Source organism: Trichechus manatus, unplaced genomic scaffold (genome assembly GCF_000243295.1).
Source record: "Trichechus manatus latirostris isolate Lorelei unplaced genomic scaffold, TriManLat1.0 scaffold00044, whole genome shotgun sequence".
NCBI classification, from domain to species: domain Eukaryota; kingdom Metazoa; phylum Chordata; class Mammalia; order Sirenia; family Trichechidae; genus Trichechus; species Trichechus manatus.
Genome location: NW_004443980.1, coordinates 12,439,393 through 12,459,190, shown reverse-complemented (window position 1 = coordinate 12,459,190; position 19,798 = coordinate 12,439,393). Strand labels below are relative to the sequence as shown.

At 41.7% G+C, this 19,798-nt stretch overlaps 1 protein-coding gene across 1 annotated transcript in view; it reads right to left on the bottom strand.

The window, feature by feature from the left end:
- The window catches only part of ENOX1 (ecto-NOX disulfide-thiol exchanger 1), a 331,173-nt gene that overhangs the window by 65,578 nt on the left and 245,797 nt on the right, over positions 1 to 19,798 (bottom strand). The window contains exons 11-12 of the mRNA XM_004376606.2: positions 13,818 to 13,925; positions 5,184 to 5,240 (exon numbers count right to left, since the gene is read on the bottom strand). Coding sequence (XP_004376663.1) covers positions 5,184 to 5,240; positions 13,818 to 13,925 — 165 coding nt within the window. The remainder of the gene's footprint in view (positions 1 to 5,183; positions 5,241 to 13,817; positions 13,926 to 19,798) is intronic.

Sequence of the window (19,798 nt, the reverse complement as noted above, 5' to 3'; positions counted from 1 at the left end):
ACAGCCACTCCTCAGGGGAATGATGTGGCAGTCTACTTCTGTAAAGAGTGTGTTGTTGTTGCTGTTAGGTGCCTTGGAGTCTGTTCCGACTCATAGCGACTCCATGTACAACAGAATGAAATGCTCCCCGTCCTTCGCCATCCTCACAATCGCTGCTATGTTTGAGCTCATTGTTGCAGCCACTGTGTCAATCCATCTCACTGAGGGTCTTCCTCTTTTTTGCTGACCCTCTACTTTACCAAGCATGACATCCGTCTCCAGGGACTGATCCCTCCTGATAACATGTCCAAAGTACGTGTGTTAGAAGTCTTGCCATTTTCACTTCCAAGGAGCAGTCTGGCTGTACTTCTTCCAAGACATACTTACTCGTTCTTCTGGCAGTCCGTGGTATATTCAATATTCTTCACCAACACCATAATTCAAATGCATCCGTTCTTCTTCTGTCTTCCTTACTCACTGTCCAGCTTTCACATGCATATGAGGCAATTGAAAATACCATGGCTTGGGTCAGGCATACTTTAGTCCCCAAAGTGACATCTTAGCTTTTTAAACACTTTAAAGAGGTCTTTTGCAGCAGATTTGCCCAATGCAGTACATCATTCAATTTCTTCACTGCTGCTTCCACAGGCATTGACTGTGGATCCAAGTAAAATGAAATCCTTGACAACTTCAATATTTTCTCTGTTTATCCCGATATTGCTTAGTGGTCCAGTTGTGAAGATTTTTGTTTTCTTTATATTGAGGCATAATCCATACTGAAGGCTCTGGTCTTTGATCTTCATCAGTAAGTGCTTCAAGTCCTCTTCGCTTACATGACAAGCTTTGTGTCACCTGCATAACCCCGGTTGTTAATGAGTCTTCTGCCTATCCTGATGCCACGTTCTTCCTCATATGGTCCAGCTTTTCAGTTTATTTGTTTAGCATACAGATTTAATAAGTATGGTAAAAGAATAAAACCCTGACGCACATGTTTTCTGATTTTAAACCATCCATAAATATTACAGCCTTGGAAATCCTATGGGGGCAGTTCCACTCTGTCCTATAGGATCGCTATGAGTCAGAATAGACTTGGTGGCAATTGGTAAGTATATTCTTTTCTGTAATTTTTGAGATTCATTCCAACTTTTTCTTTTTACTTTTACAATCAGATATACTGTTCTTAAAAAGCAAGTGTCAGCCCTCACAAGAATACCCAGCTAAGCCAGTACTGATCCCTTGTATAACTATTATTAAATGGTAATATATAAAATTCCTATACTCACGTTAATAATTATACTGAAAACAAATCCATATGTGTCAGTAAATAACCTCTGGGCCAGAGGCTTCAAACCTTGTGATCTGCATTAAAATCCATGCTGTCCAAGCGCTGCCTGCTATATTAAACACTACAGATGCATGCAGAGGGAATTAACACTTGTTGAGTATGTACTCTGAGCCAGGTGCTTAGGTACATGGTTTCACTTAACAGACTGACAGATGAGGATACACAAGTCTGAAAGGTCAGATGACTTGCCCTGGTCACACAGTGAGGCAGTGATCAAAATGGATTCCAGCCCTCTCAGTCTGGTGTGAAAGCCTGGTCTCTTTCGACCACCACAGGGCTGTGTGGAAACTTCAGATGAGACACAGACTTCATTTCAGTCATTAAAAATATCTTTACCAAATATTCAGCTCCAGCTCCTAATGTGTGTCCAAAATAACTGATTGTTATTTCTTTTCTTTCACATAACCCTAGTGGAGATACTAGGAAAATTGCCAGAAAGAGGATGACATTATAGACAGGAAAGAGAAGGACAACTGAATAACCTACCTCCTGGAAAACCCCTGAAAAAATTGGCAGAGATTGTAACAACTAGCCTCGCCCTCTGCTCAGTGAGGGAGGTGGCCACCAATGGTTATGGGCAACACTGCCAGGCTCTGTCGTTCCACAGGTATCTCCATTGCTCCTCCCTCTTATTTGGCCTGAACTGCATCTCTTAGCAGTCATTTCTTTGAGTTGATTGCAAAGCCCACATCATGGACTCTAGAGAGATACCTTTAAAAGCTAAAAGCATCACTTGAGAAGGGACAAAGACCTCAGAGATTACCTCCTTTCACTTTTTCCATTTAATAATAAATGCCTTTCAACATCTACCACCTGTCTGACAGCTTGCTGTACTATGGTGGCTTGCGTGTTGCTGTGATGCTGGAAGCTATGCCACTGGCATTTAAATACCAGCAGGGTCACTCAGGATAGGCAGCTTTCAGTGGAGGTTAGACGAAGACAAACTAGGAAGAAAGGCCCAGTGATCTACTTCCAAAAATTAGCCAATAAAAACCTTATGGACCATAATAGAACACTGTCATAATAGAACATTTGCTTTGGACGTGTCATCGGGAGGGGTCAGTAGCTAGAGGAGCACATCATGTTTGATGAAGAAGATGGCCAGCAAAGGCAGGAGAGACCCTTAGTGAGATGGATTGGCAGAATAGCCACAACAATAGACTCGAATATGCTGGTGATTGTGAGAGTGACCCAGGACCGGGTAACACTGTACATAAGGTAGTCATGGGTTAGAGTCCACTCAACAGCAGCTATGTATCTATCTACCTTTTAACATTTATGAAGCAAGGGCCAATAAGCTAGATATCGTGCTAGGGTTCTATCTCTACGTGCGTTATGTAATTTATCCAATCAGCAGATGAGTTTATAATCGTAACAACATCTTACTCAGAACCTCACAATTACAAAGTGGTTCCACATCTTTTGCTTCTCACAACAAGCCTTAAGGGAAGAAAAGTAAGTAAATATCATCCCCACTTTACAGATGAGGAAATTGAGGCACACTGACACTTTATCTTATTGGATCAGACAGCAGCCTTCTTGGAAGACGCAGAGGGATTAACCCTGAGGGGAGAGGAAAGGATCTGGCTGAGAGATTGGTAGCAATGTGTCCCTGGAAGGCAGGACTGGGGTGAAGCATTTTAGGGTAAGAATGGGGATAATGAGGTAACGGACTGGAAAGACAAACTCTACTTACATCACAGTATTGTCTATGGAGAACTCTGTATGAATGGCTCCAGGCTTGGACCTTCTAAATCATATCATTCTTCAAAACCAAACCCAAATCCCAGAGACCCAGGAAGCCTTTCCCGACTACTTAGCACAAAGAAACCATACTAACATCATCTTCAAGTTTTCACAGAGGCCCCTGGGTGGCGCAAATGGTTTGTGCTCAACTATTAACCTAAAGGTCGGTTGTTCAAATGCACCCAGTGGTGCTGCAGAAGAAGGTCCTGGTGCTCTGCTTCCATAAAGATTACAGCTAAGAAAACCCTATGGATCAGTTCTTCTCTGTATCACAGGGGGTCACCATGAGTCAAAATCAACTCAATGTCAACAGGAAAGATTTTCACGTGCCTTAGTGCATTACAATAGCATGGTGAGTCTTTGAGGAAAGTGAAGCTCTGGGAGGGTAAGACACAGTTAATAAGTGGCAAAGTCCAGAGTTCAAACTATATCACATCCCAGCTTCCTCAACTTCCTCTACACTTGTCACATCCTCTTACATACTGCCCATATGTTCCTTTTTCCCTTAGCCTGGTCATAAATTCCTTGAGTAAGTCTTATATTTCTCTATATCCCGTCCCCCTCCCCACCAGCACTTGGCAGAGCATCATGTGCTCAGTAGGTTCTCAATAAATAGCACACGTTAAATATCTGCTTGATAGGAATAGTAATTATTAAGAGGGTTTTCTTCTGCTCTGAATGTCAGGCTCTCTGCTGTATATAATTAAAACAACAGTGAACATGAAATGTATAATTTCTCCTAGTTCTAGTTTAATCAGGCATTCATTACCATGTCTGATTCTGTGTTACGTGAAAACAACTGCTTAGTAAGCATTTTCTATGATGAGGATAATCAAATACGTACAGATATCAGAGAGATTAAAAAAAAAAAAACCTAGACAAACTAAAATCATCAAATATAAGGAGAAACAATGATCTTCATGATATAATATTCCATCTGAGATTAAAGAACTTCCAAGTGGAGGCTTGCTTGTTGCTATGATGATAAATAGGCTTCAGCAGAGCTTCTAGACTAAGATGGACTAGAAATAAAGGCCTGGTGATCTACTTTCGAAAATCAGCCAATGAAAACCCTGTGGATTACATGGTCCAACCCACATCTGCTCATGGAATGGCACAGGACTGGGCAGCATTTAGTTCCATCGTGCATGAGGTCACCATGACTTGGGGGCCGACTTGAAAGCAGCTCACAACAACCACCATTATATTGTACCAAGGGTCTATCTGGGTCAGAAAAAGAAGAGAGATATAGTGTCATAGGCTATTCTAGGGGAAAGGGATTTCTCTGAGACCGTTTTTCAGCATGTCAATCATTTCATCACCATCTTCATTAGCAGGAAAACATAATAAATATATATATACAATATACAGTAAAACCTGCAAAAGCTGGAACTGTGTAAGGTGGAAACCTGTCAGAGAAGGAAAACTCAAATATTTTCCACTGAAATGACTGACAGAAAAGTGGTAAGACCGCACCCTGTCAAAGGCGGAAAACTCACGAGACCCAGAAAAACGAGGCAGTCCCATTGAGTGCCAGCTCTCACAGGCTTCCCTGTACAGCTTATCACTCTGTGAGATCTTGTTCCATTTCCCGTTCCAGGATATCATTCCTTTTTAGCTTTGGAAGTATCAAGGGCTCAAACAAAGTCACTGAGATTAGAATTTTTGATTATAGGGATTGACTCAAGTACTTCTAAATTGACATTTGGTAACGGAAGCTAACAATACCCTGTTGCCATCGAGTCAGTTCTGACTCACGGTGATTCCATGTGTGTCAGAGTAGAACTGTGCTCCATAGGGTTTTCAACGGCTGTAATCTTATGGAAGTAGATCACCAAGACTTTCTTCCACGGCACTGCTAGGTGGATTCAAACCACTAACCTTTCAGTTAGTAGACAAGTGCAAATCATTTAGGCAACCCAGGCACCTAAGCTAATGATAGTAGTGCTATATGCCATATTTTATTGCTAAACTATATGCAGTAATCTTAATAAGCCACTGAGAGGCAGGGTCTCTGATTTCCTTTATACATTAAATAAATGAAGTGCCACACCCCACGGGCATCAGACCAACATCAAATAAGAAAAGTCAATACCAGGTCTGTGGTACCTACATTTGTGTCCTCATGGCTGTGGCCGTTGGTCTCCACCAACTCCTTGGTACCTTTGAGCTGCAAAATTTAAGGGAAAAAAAAAAAAAAACCAGAAAAAACAAATGAATAAGCAAGCACATCTATTAAGTGTGTATCATCTTGTTAACTCTGATTTATCTGAGGTTGCACTTTATAAAACTTTCTACGAGGAAAACCAGATGGAGCATATAATTCTAATGAGCATTTTTGAGACCAGTTTGAGACCAATATTTTATGAAGTTTGATGGCTGGCAAAAAATAAATGGGTCCTGGTCATTATTTTTTAAATAATAAGATTAGAAAGCAGTTCCATAGGCATAAAATGTATAAAATTGGCTCTTAAGAATAATAAATGACTTAATTTCCTCGTCATATAATTTAAACTCTGCAGTGTTTGCAAGTTGCCACCAGCTAAATGATGTTGTAGTAATGATTATTTGTGAATGATGTATTCTCGGCTGTTTAATATGCTGTAGTGCCACTGTACATGTCTTTTTTGAGAACGTATTTGAATGACTGACATCGTTTCTGGAGGCCAGAAAGGAGAAGATTACATGTTTCTTTTCGTAGAGAAAGCAATTGGGAAGACACCTCCTTGGCCACTGAAGCATTCGAAGAAAAGCCATTTCTCAAATGAGATTTTGAACAGTGAACATTTGGAAACACTACTCTCTCTCAGAAGGCTTAGAAGTAATCAGTTATTAGAAGATTCCAGAAAACCTTCAACTGGCATTTTTTCCTAGCCCGACTCAAAGCAGATATTTGGAGACAGAGAGTGAGGGGAAAGAGCGTGCATGCCTTCCAGCTGCTTGCCGGAATTTCTCCCTGGCTTCTGATGTTTGGGAAGTGGTATCTCCTCAGGCATCTTTTTTGTGCCAAATGCAAAGTGTTCACAGAAATAAATACATAAAGCTTGAAAGAAAATAAATGCACATATAACACCAATATGTTTGATTGGGAACATCGATTCTCTCTGGCACATTAAGACAAAAGCTTCTTTAGCTTTTTAAGGCAATCTCTCTCGGCAAGAAGGGCATATCTCCCCATGCCAGGAGAGGGGCTCTGCCCAAGACATGGTGACATGAAAAGACTGAGTAGGGCCAGCTGTTTGTGGACCAAAGACGCTTCAGCTCATCTTCACATCACCCCCAGACCAAAAACTTGTTGCCGTCGAGGCAATTCCGACTCATAGTGACCCTAAAGGATACAGTAGAACTGCCCCGTGGGGTTTCCGAGGCTGTAATCTTTACAGAAGCAGACTGTCACATCTTTTTCCTGCAGAGCAGCTGGTGGGTTCGAACTGCTGACCTTTCAGTTACCAGCTGAACACTTAACCACTGCGCCCCCAGGGCTCCTTTTACATCACTCCCACTTTAAGTAAAAATAATTCTGCTCTACTGTTCTTCAGGGCTACATTCATCACTGATGTCTGCACACATACCATATGCAAGGGAGCAGGGTGACGTGAGGAGTACATGACACACACAAGTGCACCAGAGTGGCAGGGACACCACCTGTTATACGGCACGAAAGGACTTTTAAAACGAAACCCTCTGTTTTTCTGCCTAAGGCTTTCTTATCTTAGGTGTTCCCATCTTCTCCCTCTTCATCAGCGCCCACTGCTCATCCCACAGGAGGCCCTATAACTTGTAATTCAGTGAGTTAGAGTGGGGTTAGCTCAGAAAGTTTTGTTATTTTTCAGCAGAAGTAAAGCACTATTCAGTTAAAGCCTGTTCCACCTCGCTTGTTCACTAGCATGAAAGTGCAAGCTACTCTCCCTCCTTTTAAATAAACTCCAGTCCTTCCACTCCATGTTACCCTTTATCTCTGCCCTCTCTTTCTGTGCTGCTCACTTGCTCTCATGCTACATACACCCCGTCTGTCTACTCGTCTTGTTTCCCCTTCTGCTGTCTTCTCCAGAACAGCCATACTAAACCTGCCCTCCTCCAGCTTGCCCTCTCCTTAAACAGCAAAAGCTCCAGGCAGGCCACTGCTTTGCCCCTCACTGGCCTGCTCCATGTTCTCCTCTCCTCTGGCTGCGCTGGGAGCCCAGACAGCTGCTCCTCTCCCTCAGATGTTGCTGTCAGCTGCTGCCAAGTCAGCCCCTGACTCATGGTGACCCCATCCACAACATGATCAGACCGTTGTGATGCAGAGGGTTTTCACTGGCTGATTTTCAGAAGCAGATCACCAGCCTCTCTTCCTAGCCTGTCTTAGTCTGGAAGCTCTGATGAAATCTGTTCAGCATCTTAGCAACATGCAATAAGCCTCTGCTGGCTGACAGGTGGTGGCTGTGCATGAATTGCATTCGCTGGGAATCAAACCTGAGTCTCCCATGTGGAAGGCAAGAATTCCACCACGGAACCACCACTGTGCTCCTCCCCCAGATAAAGGGGTTGAATATCTTATCTTATGATACCTGAGTTTGTGAACCAGCTCCAGATGTAGGAAGCTACCACTACGTAAAGGAAATGAATGGCAGGAGCCAGTGGGGCCTGAGGGACCTAGAGAAGTTGTATGTTATCAGAAGGGGAGGGCTGGGAACCTCGTGGAGGGCTTGAGGAATGCGCCTGTCCTTTCTGGAGGGGGTGGGCTGCATGATCGTGTCTTAATCAGGATTTCCATCAAGTGACAGTCGCACTGAACAGTACAACCGAAGGCGTCATAGAGAACGGTAGAGTCGGTTTTAGTCTGGAATCTCCACTGAAACCTGTGGCTGTGAACGTGTGAATAACAGCAAGCCTCTCTGCCCATAAAGTGATCATTCAGGACAGTGACCCCATAACTGGACAACTCAGGATCTCCACGGGGGAGGCCATTTGTTTAGGCCATATCTATGCAAGCAATCGAGAAGTATTTACACAAGTAGTTTTCCAGTTCAAGTTGCCATTCAGACAACTCCAACTCACGGCAACTCCATGTGTAGAACTGTGCTCCACTGTGTTAGCAATGGCTGGTTTTTCAGAAGTAGATCACCGGGCCTTTCTTCTGAGGCACCTCTGGGTAGACTTAAATCTCCAACCTTTCGGTTAGCAGCCAAGTGCATTAACTGTTTGCACAACCCAGGGACTCCACACAAGTAGTTACTCTTCACAAATCCAAAGAGAGGCTCATAAGGCAACATTCATGGAGGGGAGAGGTGTGCTGTCAAACATATGCGTGTGAGTGGCTGACTGCAGGGGCATGGAAGGAACATCCATGTTACATGTTCCCAGCTGCAAGGACCAACAGGGAGAGCAGGCGACAGTCTGATGGGGTGATGGAATCCAGCACTTGGCACCCCCTTAGACTTATGCCTTCTCAGTGTCTTTGCCTGAAAAGAGCCATCCCATTTAAATTAGCACTGCAGTTTTCAAACGCTTCCTTCTCAGTTATATTTCCTAAGTTGTTAATGATTTCAGTTGTTCTGAATCCTCTTCACGTTTTCCTTTTTTTTTTAAAAGCAGTGGAGAGTGGAGCGTGATGTTTCACCAATGCCTGTGTGCGCTCTGCTCTTTAAAAATGCATGCCATAAGAAGAAATCCATCAAAACTTTCTGCAAAGCTCAGAATTCATTTTTATGACTGGGGCTTGGACTTCAAATAATAATAAAGGATTTAGGTCATTTAGAGAAAAGAGAAATTCACCCCTCCCCACCTCAGTGAAAGTTATCTAAAAGAAAAACTTTAGGGAGCGAGGGAGCATGTAACAAAAAAATCTCGGAGATGTGTCTATTTGATCATGAGCAAACTGAGATCAAATCAGCTCTGCTTTGTTGGGTTTTTTTTTAAGGATGTAAAGGAGAGGACAGTGATTTCCAGTCTCCTAGATAGTAGGTCAAGTAGCCCTGGTGGTGCAACATTTAAATGCTTGGCTGCTAACTGAAAGGTTAGTGGTTTAAACCCACCAGCAGCTCCATGGAAGAAAGACTGGTGATCTGCTTCCCCTATAACCACTCCCCCTAAAAAAAGCCCAAACCCACGGCCATTGAGTCAATTCTGACTCATAGCTACCCTATATGGGGCAGTTCTTTTCCATCACATGGGGCTGCTATGAGTTGGAATCGACTTGATGGCACTCAACAACAACAAGATGGTGGGTCATTGTGAATTTGAGCCAACTCATCTGTCAGTTTGTCATACTGAGGCAGCTGGCACGTTGCTGTGATGCTGGAAGCTATGGCATCCGTTTTTCAAATACAAGCAGGGTTACCCATGGTGGACGGGTTTCAGTGGGGCTTCCAGACTGACATAGACTGGGAAGGAGGACCTGGTGATCTATTTATGAAAAAACTGGCCACTGAAAACCATAAAAATAGCAGCAAAACACTGTCTGATATAGTGCCAAAATATAAGCCCCTCAGGTTGGAAGGCACTCAAAATATAACTGGGGAAGATTGGCCTCCTCAAAGTAGATTCAATGTAGATGGAGTAAAGCTTTTGGGACCTTCATTTGCTGATGTGGCACAACTCAAAATGAGAAGAAACACCTGCAAATGTCCACTAATAATTGGAACGTGGAATGTATGAAGTATGAATCTAGAAATATTGGAAGTTGTCAAAAATGAAATGGAAAGCTTGAAGATCAGGACCTAGGCATTAGTGAGCTGAAATGGATGGGTATTGGCCATTTCGAATCAGACAATCATATGGTCTACTATGCCAAGAATGACAAATTGAAGAGGAATGGAGTCACATTTGTTGTCAAAAAGAATATTTTAAGGTCTATCCTGAAGTACAAGGCTATCAGTGATAGGATAATACCCATACTTCTACAAAGAAGACCAGTTAACATGAATATTATTCAAATTTATGCACCAACCACTAATGCCAAAGACGAAGACATTGAAGATTTTTACCAGATTCTGAGGTATGAAATTAATCAAACATTCCATCAAGATACATTGATAATCACTGGTGATTGGAATGTAAACGCTGGAAACAAAGAAGAAGGATCAGTAGTTGGAAAATATGGCCTTGGTGTTAGAGACAACGTCAGAGATCGCATGACAGAATTCTGCAAGACCAATGACCTATACGTTGGGAGTATCTTTTTTTTAATAACATAAATAGTGACTATACATGTGGACCTCGCCAGATGGAATACACAGGAATCAAATCGACTACATCTGCGGAAAGAGATGACGGAGAAACTCAATATCATCACTGAGAACAAGGCCAGGCCAGGGGCCGACCGCAGGACAGACCATCAATAGCTTATAGCCAAGTTCAAGTTGAAGCTGAAGATAATTAAATCAAGTCCACAAGAGCCAAAGCACAACCTTGAGTATATCCCACCTGAATTTAGAGACCATCTCAAAGAATAGATTTGATGCACTGAACACTAATGATCGAAGACCAGACGAGTTCTGGGATGACATCAAGGACATCATACATGAAGAAAGCAAAAGGTATTAAAAAGAAAGAAAAGATTAAAATGGAAGTCAGAAGAGACTGAAACTTGCTCTTGAACATACAATAGTTAAAGCGAATGGAAGAAATGATGAAGTAAAATAGCTGAATAGAAGATTTCAAAAGGTGGCTTGAGAAGACAAAGTAATGCATTATAATGAAATATGCAAAGACCTAGAGTTAGAAAACCAAAAGGGAAGAACACACTTGGCATTTCTCAAGCTGAAAGAACTGAAGAAAAAAATTCAAGCCTCGAGTTGCAATACTGAAGGATTCTATGAGCAAAAAAATGAATGATGCATGAATCATCAAAAGAAGATGGAAGGAATACAGAGTCACTGTACCAAAAAGAATTGTCGGCATTCAACCATTTCAGGAGGTAGCATGTGATAAAGAACCAATGGTACTGAAGAAAGAAGTCCATGCTTCACTGAAGGCAATGGAAAAAACAAGACTTCAGGAATTGACAGAATACCAATCGAGATGTTTCAACAAATGGATGCAACACTGGAGGTGTTCACTCGTCTATACCAAGAAATTTGGAAGACACGACCATCCAACTGGAACAGATCCGTATTTATGCCCATTCCAAAGAAAGGTGATCCAACAGAATGAGGAAATTACCAAACAATATCAATAATACTACACGCAAGTAAAATTTTGCTGAAGATAATTCAAAAATGGTTGCAGCAGTACATTGACAGGGAACTGCCAGAAATTCAAGCCAGATTCAGAAGAGGACGCGGAACAAGGGATATCATTGCAGATATCAGATGGATTATGGCTGAAAGCAGAGACTACTAGAAAGATGTTTACCTGTGTTTTATTGACTATGTGAAGGCATTCAACTGTGTGGATCATAATAAATTATGGATAACACTGGGAAGAATGGGAATTCCAGAAAACTTAATCATGCTCATTAGGAATCTGTACATAGACCAAGAGGCAGTTATTTGAACAGAACAAGGGGATATTGTGTGGTTTAAAATCAGGACAGGTGTGTGCCAGAGTTGTATCCTTTCACCACACTTATTCAATCTGTATGCTAAGCAAATAATTTGAGAAGCTGGACTGTATAAAAAAGAACGCGGCATCAGGATTGGAGGAAGACTCAATAACAACCTGTGACATGCAGATGACACAATCTTGCTTGCTGAAATTGCAGCACTTACTGATGAAGATCAAAGACTACAGCCTTCAGTATGGATTGCACATCAACATAAAGAAAACACAAATCCTCACAACTGGACCAATAAGCAACATTATGATAAACAGAAAAAGACTGAAGTTGTCAAGGATTTCATTTCACTTGAATCCACGATCAATGCCCATGGAAGCAAATCAAATCGAGAAATTAAACCCGTTGCCACTGAGTCAATTCCTACTATAGCGACTCTACAGGACAGAGAAGAACTGCCTCAGAGGGTTTCCAAGGAGTGGCTGGTGGATTCGAACTGTCAACCTTTGGTTAGTACCCAAGCTCTTAACCACTGCACCACCAGGGCTCCACCATGGAAGCAGCAGTCAAGAAATCAAATGGCATATTGCACTGGACAAATCTGCCGCAAAAAAAAGACCCCTTTAAAGTGTTAAAAAGCAAAGATGTCACTTTGAGGACTAAAGTGCTCCCGATCCAAGCTATGGTATTTTCAAATGCCTCATACGCATGTGAAAGCCGGGCAATGAATAAGCAAGATCAAAGAAGAATCAATGCTTTTGAATTATGGTGTTGATGAAGAATATTGAATATAGCATGGACTGCCAAAAGAACAAACAAATCTGTCTTGCAAGAAGTACAATCAGAATGCTCCTCAGAAGCGAGGATGGCGAGACTTCATCTCATGTACTTTGCACGTTATCAGGAGGCGCCAGCCCCTGGAGAAGGACATCATGCTTGATAAAGTAGAGGGTCAGAGAAAAAGAGGAAGACCCTCAACGAGACGGACTGACACCGTGGCTGCAACAACGGGCTCAAACATAGCAATGACTGTGACGTGGTGCAGGACCCGGCAGTGTTTCATTCTGTCATACGTGGGGTCACTATGAGTCGGAACCAAGTTGACAGCACCTAACAACAGCAACAACATATTTTCAGGTCAATCTAATTTACTAAAATCATATAGACTCAATGATTCAGTTAATGAATCTATATTAATCATATAAAGATAATGTTAATTTTATAAACCAATTTTCCTTAAAAGTTATACAGTTTAAAAGCTCTCGAACATCTTCACATCCCTCACAAATCATTAACACTTAAAACTTTAGGGACAAATACGTAAGTAAATCTACATTTTCTTGATTTCAAACTTTCAAAAAAAATAAAAACCATTTTGTAAAGTGATTCCCAGTTGACTTGGCCATGCTCTCTTTACTTCATATTGTTTAAACATCAATTTTGAGGTTATATTTGCATGAATTGGCTTTTTATAAACTACCGTGTGTGAGTAAAAAAAAAATGAAAACAACCTAAATGTGATGACCCCAGTGGGCTGGGGTTAATATCTGTGACTTTTTCCCTCCTAATTACCATTTATTCCATCGTCGGCTGCAAGCGAACGGCAGGGTCAGGAAAGCTCACGGGCCCTCCAGGCTCCTGCTGCATCGATGTGGGGCTTAGATTTCACTCTGCAGCTGAGTGATCCGTCTTTCCTCAGGGTAAGACAATACCTTCAAATCCACTTATCAATGTCAGGCCACACTTTAGTATCAAAGGAAGCCGGAATGAAACGATCAGATTTACAAACTTCATATAAAGGCTTTGTTGCTCTCCCTGGTTAGATAAGTGCCCCGATGCACAGGGAAGATATTTTCTAATGTCACCGTGAATCAGTCCTTCTTCTTCATATGTCTGCAGGAGTGCCAGGGGCTATGCTAAACTCATCTTCCTCACTATTAGGTTTAAGGGGAAGCTATCTGCTTACTATGAAATATATCTGCATTGCCAACATTTTAAAGCTTTATCAAAATTTACTTGTCTCCTGGAAGAAATGTTTGCACGTCGCTGGTGGGCTGGGATAGTCTAAAAAGGTACAGGAGTGAACATGGAGATGTCAGGAATGTGATGGTAAATTCTACACACCAACGCTGCTAGGAGATGCGACAGGGTCCAGGCTAATTATGCCGCAGATTAGCTTTAGTCACCTCTGCAGATGTGAAGCGCGGGGGATTTGTGCATCAGGGTGTTTGAATTTACTCGTAAATCAGAGCGGTTTCAGCCACTTACTTGTTCCTGGAGGACTTTGAGTAATGCCTGTGTGTGGGACTGCTCTTCTTTTGCTTGTTCCAATTCTGACTTTTTGTTGTTTAGCTCCTCCTGGATGGTCAGCAATTGCTGTGAAAATCAAAGGAGATTTAGGATAAGTATGATCGGAGGCCAGATGATTGTAAAATGTTCAAAATATCCAGTCAAAGTTATGAGAAGAGATTTACGTATCTTAAAGTTTAGCCAGACTTCAGTTGAAAACCATTTTTGTGTTTTTCTCCCCCACTGTAATGAGGTCCCTGGGTGGTGCAAACAGTTTGCACTCGACTACTAACTGAAAGGTTGGTGGTTCAAACTCACCCAGTGGTGCCTTGGAAGAAAGGCCTGGTGATCTGCTTCTGTAAAGATCAGGGCCAAGAAAACCCTATGGAGCAGTTCTACTCTATATCACATGCTGTCGCTGTGAGTTGGAACTGACTTGATGGCAACAGGGAAGATTTTCCCATATGTTAGCTCGTTACTCGATCCTGATGTGTTTTGGAGGCAGGCTTCGGCATCCATGTTACAAATGAGGAAAACGAAGCTCAGGGAGATCAAGTAACATCATGCTGACAGTTAATAAGCTGCAAACGCTGGAGTTCAAACTACATTACATCATAGCTGCCTCATCATGGGAACTGACTCAACAGCAACGAGTTTGGTTTAGCAGTTGGGTTTGTTTAGCAGTGTGATGGGTATTGCAGTTTATGACACATTACGGAGCTGTTTGTGACATCGACGCACAAAACCTGTTACAGCATTTGTGAAAACACCAGTATATTCCTTTTCGAACAAACGCATATTTGTAAAAATATACAGAGTAGTATTTGTAAAAATATATATAGTGTTAATAAACAACATATTGATGGACCAAGGAATTAAATAACACTTTAAAAAAAAAAAGAACCCTTAACATGATTAGTTAACTCGTCGAAATCACTTCATTTTACATATGACACTAAAGAACCTTTATAGTAGCTCTATGAAGCTCCTTTGCCAAGTGGCTGCGACCAAAGGCACTCCTTTTTACTTTCTGTTCTGAGGGTGATATTTTATTAGATCAGCAGGACTGAAGTCCAGACTGCAATCAGTATATCAGCCAAGAAAACTGCTGATATAAGCTGTCAAAACACTAAGCTATGGCCTACACTGCTATTTTTAAGAAGGGCCACTGAAGGGATTTTTGTAAGCCTTGAGCTTCCCTTGCTCTATCAACTGTAACTCATGTGGAGGCTTACTTGTCTGCCAAAAGCCCCATGCTGCCTGGCACTAATTCACTTGCAACAGGGTTCTACGTTAATATACACACAGGCAGAGAATACATTCAAGAACCTCCAAACAGGCCCTGGGAACAGCTATGTTTATTCAAATCTTCTTGACAACAAAGGACAGGTTTGAAGGAGCAGAAGTGTATTTCTTCTGCTACTGTACATAGAAAATTCTGCACTAATGAGATGAAAATGTTTGCGCATTCCTGCCAGGAAGGTAGCTGTTTCCAACATCAAGGCTGCTTCTTCAGAGCCTTGATGAGCTGGCTGCAGAGCTGCCTGGCCAGTTCTTAACCACTAAGCTCTGAATAAACACTGGAACTGCATTGCTGATGCTTAAACCTACCAACAAGGAGTCCTGGTGGTGCAATGGTTAAGCACTCGGCTGCTAACTGAAAGGTCGGCAGTTCAAACCCACCAGCAGCTTCAGGGGAGAAGAGACCTAGCAATTTGCTTGCATAAAGATTACAGCCTTGGAAACGCTGCGGGGGCAGTTCTACTGTGTCCAATAGGGTCACTATGAGTTGGAAGCAACTCGAAGGCACACAACAACAGCAACAAACCTACCAATTAGAAGGATTAAGTTAAATATTCAAAACTACTAATTTTGAGGCATGCGGGAATGGGGGTGTGAAAAGGGGCATAGGAAATACTCAGAAACGCATACTGTCCTTTCCCTTTAGGCTTACTTATTCTGTCCCTAGTCTGGTCGTTGCTGTTCTTATTTGCCCCTGACAAACGAGTTGAGTTGGCCCCTGACTCATGGAGACTCCATGCACAATGGGATCAGATCATTGTGATCCATCGTGTTTTCACTGGCTGATTTTTCAGTAGATTGCCAGGCTTTTCTTCTAGTCTTTCTTAGTGTGGAAGCTCTGTGAAAAACATGTTCAGCATCACAGCCACATGCAAATCTGGTACTGGGTATAAATTTAAGAACATGCTTTGTCCCCCTGGCATAATAGAGTTTTTCTTGCAATTTTCTAAACACTTGGTGCCTCCTATTTCACCACCTGCCAAATCATAATTGCGTGTGAGTAATACACACGCTCCGTGTTGGCTCCTGTAATAGTCGATGTGATTTAATTGTGCATCAACTGATTAAAGGACAGAAACCAGGGAGTCTGTATTGGGCTTTGGCACAAGGACAAGTTTCTAAAACGACTGTGTGCAAACAACGGGGAAAGATCCTGCTCCTTCATTGTTCTTTATGACTGGCCAGGAACAGTTCTGGGGGGTCTGGTGCCCTGTCTTATGTGATGCAGAATAGATTTTTAGTTCATCAGACTACTGCAAACCCAATCTTTAAATCTCTTTTTATAATGAGCCAAATGAAGGCTAGCAAATTGTCTTCAAAGATAGGTATCATTTTTACTCACTGCAGCGCTTGAGGTAGCAAAAATTAGAAACACCTGACACCCAACAGAAGGGGGTGGTGGTTAAATTAATGATGTAGCATCTGTAGAGTGAATGGGACACGATGGAACCCTTCAAGTGGAAGTTGCAGAAATGTCTTTGGACATATAAGAAGGTCACAGTACATCTTCAATGCTCAGTGCAAAAGAGGTTCAGGTTACAAAAGAGGGTATTTAATTTTGCAGCATATCCCTAGAAAAGCAATTGGATACTGTCTCTGCGTTAGTGGGTTTATGCATGCCTTTCTCTTAGTTTTGCTTGTAATTTTCTGGTATATTTGTAAGGACCATGCACTGGTTTAGTAATGAGAAAAAAAAATTAAGCCCTTGTGATGCAACGGTTAAGCACTCCACTGCTAACTGAAAGGCTGGCTGTCAGGACCAACACTGTGAATAAGTGGGGAAGTGAGAACTCCATTGGAGACTTCCATTTCATCCACACATTTACAGCTCTTCTTCATTCTATTAAAACATGCACAACGTTCCCTTGACCTTACTTCCCACTTAAGTTTCCATTCTATCTCATTGTTCCTTGGAATTACTTTTCAAACAAAATGTCTTCTCTCTCACCCCCATATTCTACTCCCTTCTCTTCTCACACATAGACAGTCATTTTAATGGTTTAATGTATTTTTTACTTTAATGAGTTTTTTCAAACTATATATTGTTGCTGTATATTTTTATATAAATGATATTGTGACATATTTCTTACTGTTTTCTATCTTTTTACTAATCATTGTTTTTAAGATCCACCCATGTTGCTACATATGTATTTAATCCATTGCTTCCGATATCTACATAATACTCTATGGCGTGTGTCCACCTAATTTTACCTAATCCACTCTCCAAGTGCAGGCCACCTGGATTATCTGCAATTCTCCCTGCCCTACACAAGGCTGCTATGGAGCATGGTAGTGCATGTTCCTTATGGACATGTCGGAGAATTTCCCTGGGATGCATATCCAGCTGTGGGACTACAGAGTTAGTGCCTAAGGAGTTAATTTCCCATATTTGCTCTACAGAACAGTGTACCAGGTTACCCACTCACCAGTGGCAGACAAAAGTTGCTACGCCCCACATCCATACTAACATTTTAACCTTTTTGCACTTCTCTGATTATCTGTGATTTTAAGTATCATATCACATTGTTGCTAGCTACTGGGTTTATTCCCACTTCTTGCAGGAATAGTCAAGGGCAGTGATTCTTAATTCTGGCTGCCCATTAGTATTATCTGCAGGAGCTTTTCAAAAATACTGATTCCTGGGCTCTACACAAGACTGACTAACTCAGAATATCTAGGGATGGGATCCAGGTACCAGTATATTTTTTTAAACCTCCACAGGTAATTCTAATGTGTACCTGGGGATAAAAACCACTGTCTCCTTTAATGCTTAATTAATCCTTAGTCTACTGCAATGTGACTTTCACCCCCAATACCGCACTCAAACTATTCTCACTAAAGTCACCAAGGCTTTTCTAATTGTCTGCCAGTGTTCCAGTCTGGTTCTTGTCTCCTCACTACATGCTCTGTCTAGGTGGTCACCATCATACCCATGGCATCAACCACACATCTCATGTGCTTTTGCTTCACACCTTGACTTCACAGCCTTGCCTTGCTCCTTCTACTCACAAACCCTTAACTTACTGTTTTCACTACCCTCACAAACTCTCTGCCCACCCCCCATCTTCTCTCCATCCCATCCTCGCTGCCACAGCTAAGGCTATCATCTTCTCTCTCCTGGGTGCTGCCCATTCCCCGTGCCATGCACCCCACACTCCTGACAGAGTTGACCACACTCCCATGCTGAAAACATTCTATTGGTTCCCCAGCTCCGACTGTTTAAAATCCAAACAATGAACTCCTCAACTTTCCCCGGAAATGTCAAGTTCTTTCATGACTAGATGCCAAGTTCACGATCCAGAATTCTGCCTGGAAGATTCCTACTCATTCTTTAAGCCGAACTCAAATGTTGCTTTTGGGCCAACACCAACCCAGATGATGTCTTTGTGCAAACAGGAAAGAGCTCCATCCTCTAGTCAGACATAACCCTGCACCAGGGCACGTGGAGAACAGAGTATGTGCTTAATTCCATTTCTACTCACTGCTCTGGCCTGGTGCCCTTGTCCAGGGCAGAATCTGTACAACTACATATAATTGGGTACTTCCTCAATGAAGATACCTCCCAATCACCCAAGCAAAGGTAGCTCTTCTACCTTCTATGTTCCCAAAGCACTTGATACAGTAAGGCAGTCCCTGGGTTACAAAAGAGATCCATTCCTAAGTCTGTCTTTAAGTCAAATTTGTAGGTAAGTTGGAAGAGGTACATACATTTTTTATTTAGCGTCAGTTAGTCAAATGTTTGTCTTACTGTATAGTATATATTTTACTTTTCTATGCATATAAAACACTCAAGAAACACTACCAAACCACACAATGTTTTCATGAGTGTCACAAAGTAGTGTCTGCGTTTGTTACTACAAACCGTTGTACTTGGCTCAAAATTTTAGTATTAGGCTTTATGGTAGTCTGCTCTTAAGTATGAGCTGTCCGTAAGTCAGACGTTTGAAATCCGGGGACTGCCTGTATATGACATTTTACATCTATCTCCCCAGTAGACTACACTGACCAATGGCAGAGTCAATGATTAGGTTATCTCCAACACACAGTAGGTCTAGAATGAATGCCTGCTGGTTCCTCCACTTCTGCGGGATTAAACCATAACCATGATCTAGAAAGAAAAAGATCTGAGGGTCTATCATCAGGCAAGTTATTGTTCTAGGCATATGGATATATAAAGCGTTCAAAGGAAAAGAACAGTTCCTTTAAGACATTTTGACTCACTACTCTGGCAGTTCCAGATATGGTCCTTAATCTAAAGAGGACTCTTTCTTAAAAGACTAAGGCTAGCCAATCAATGAATTTATAATTGTGTAATTTCTTGCCCATGTCTTACAAAAAAAGAACAACATCACCACTAGAAGAGAAATAAAATCAAGATCCCGAGACTGTTTTCTGCGTCGTATAAAAGGAATGCTTTCTTTTGTTTATAAAATCTCATGAATCTAATATTTTTGGACTCAAAACAATGGTGATTCAAAACTGCTATTTTTTCATTGGACTAGATACTCTGTAAAAACAATGAGCCATTCCACAACTAGATAGTTTAAGTGAGCCTTTCTTCACATGAAATTTATGAGACTGTATAATATTCTTTCTAGTTTGAATTTTTAAGTACCAAAGTGCCTCAATTACAGAAGTTCACAGGCAGCTAGGACTTA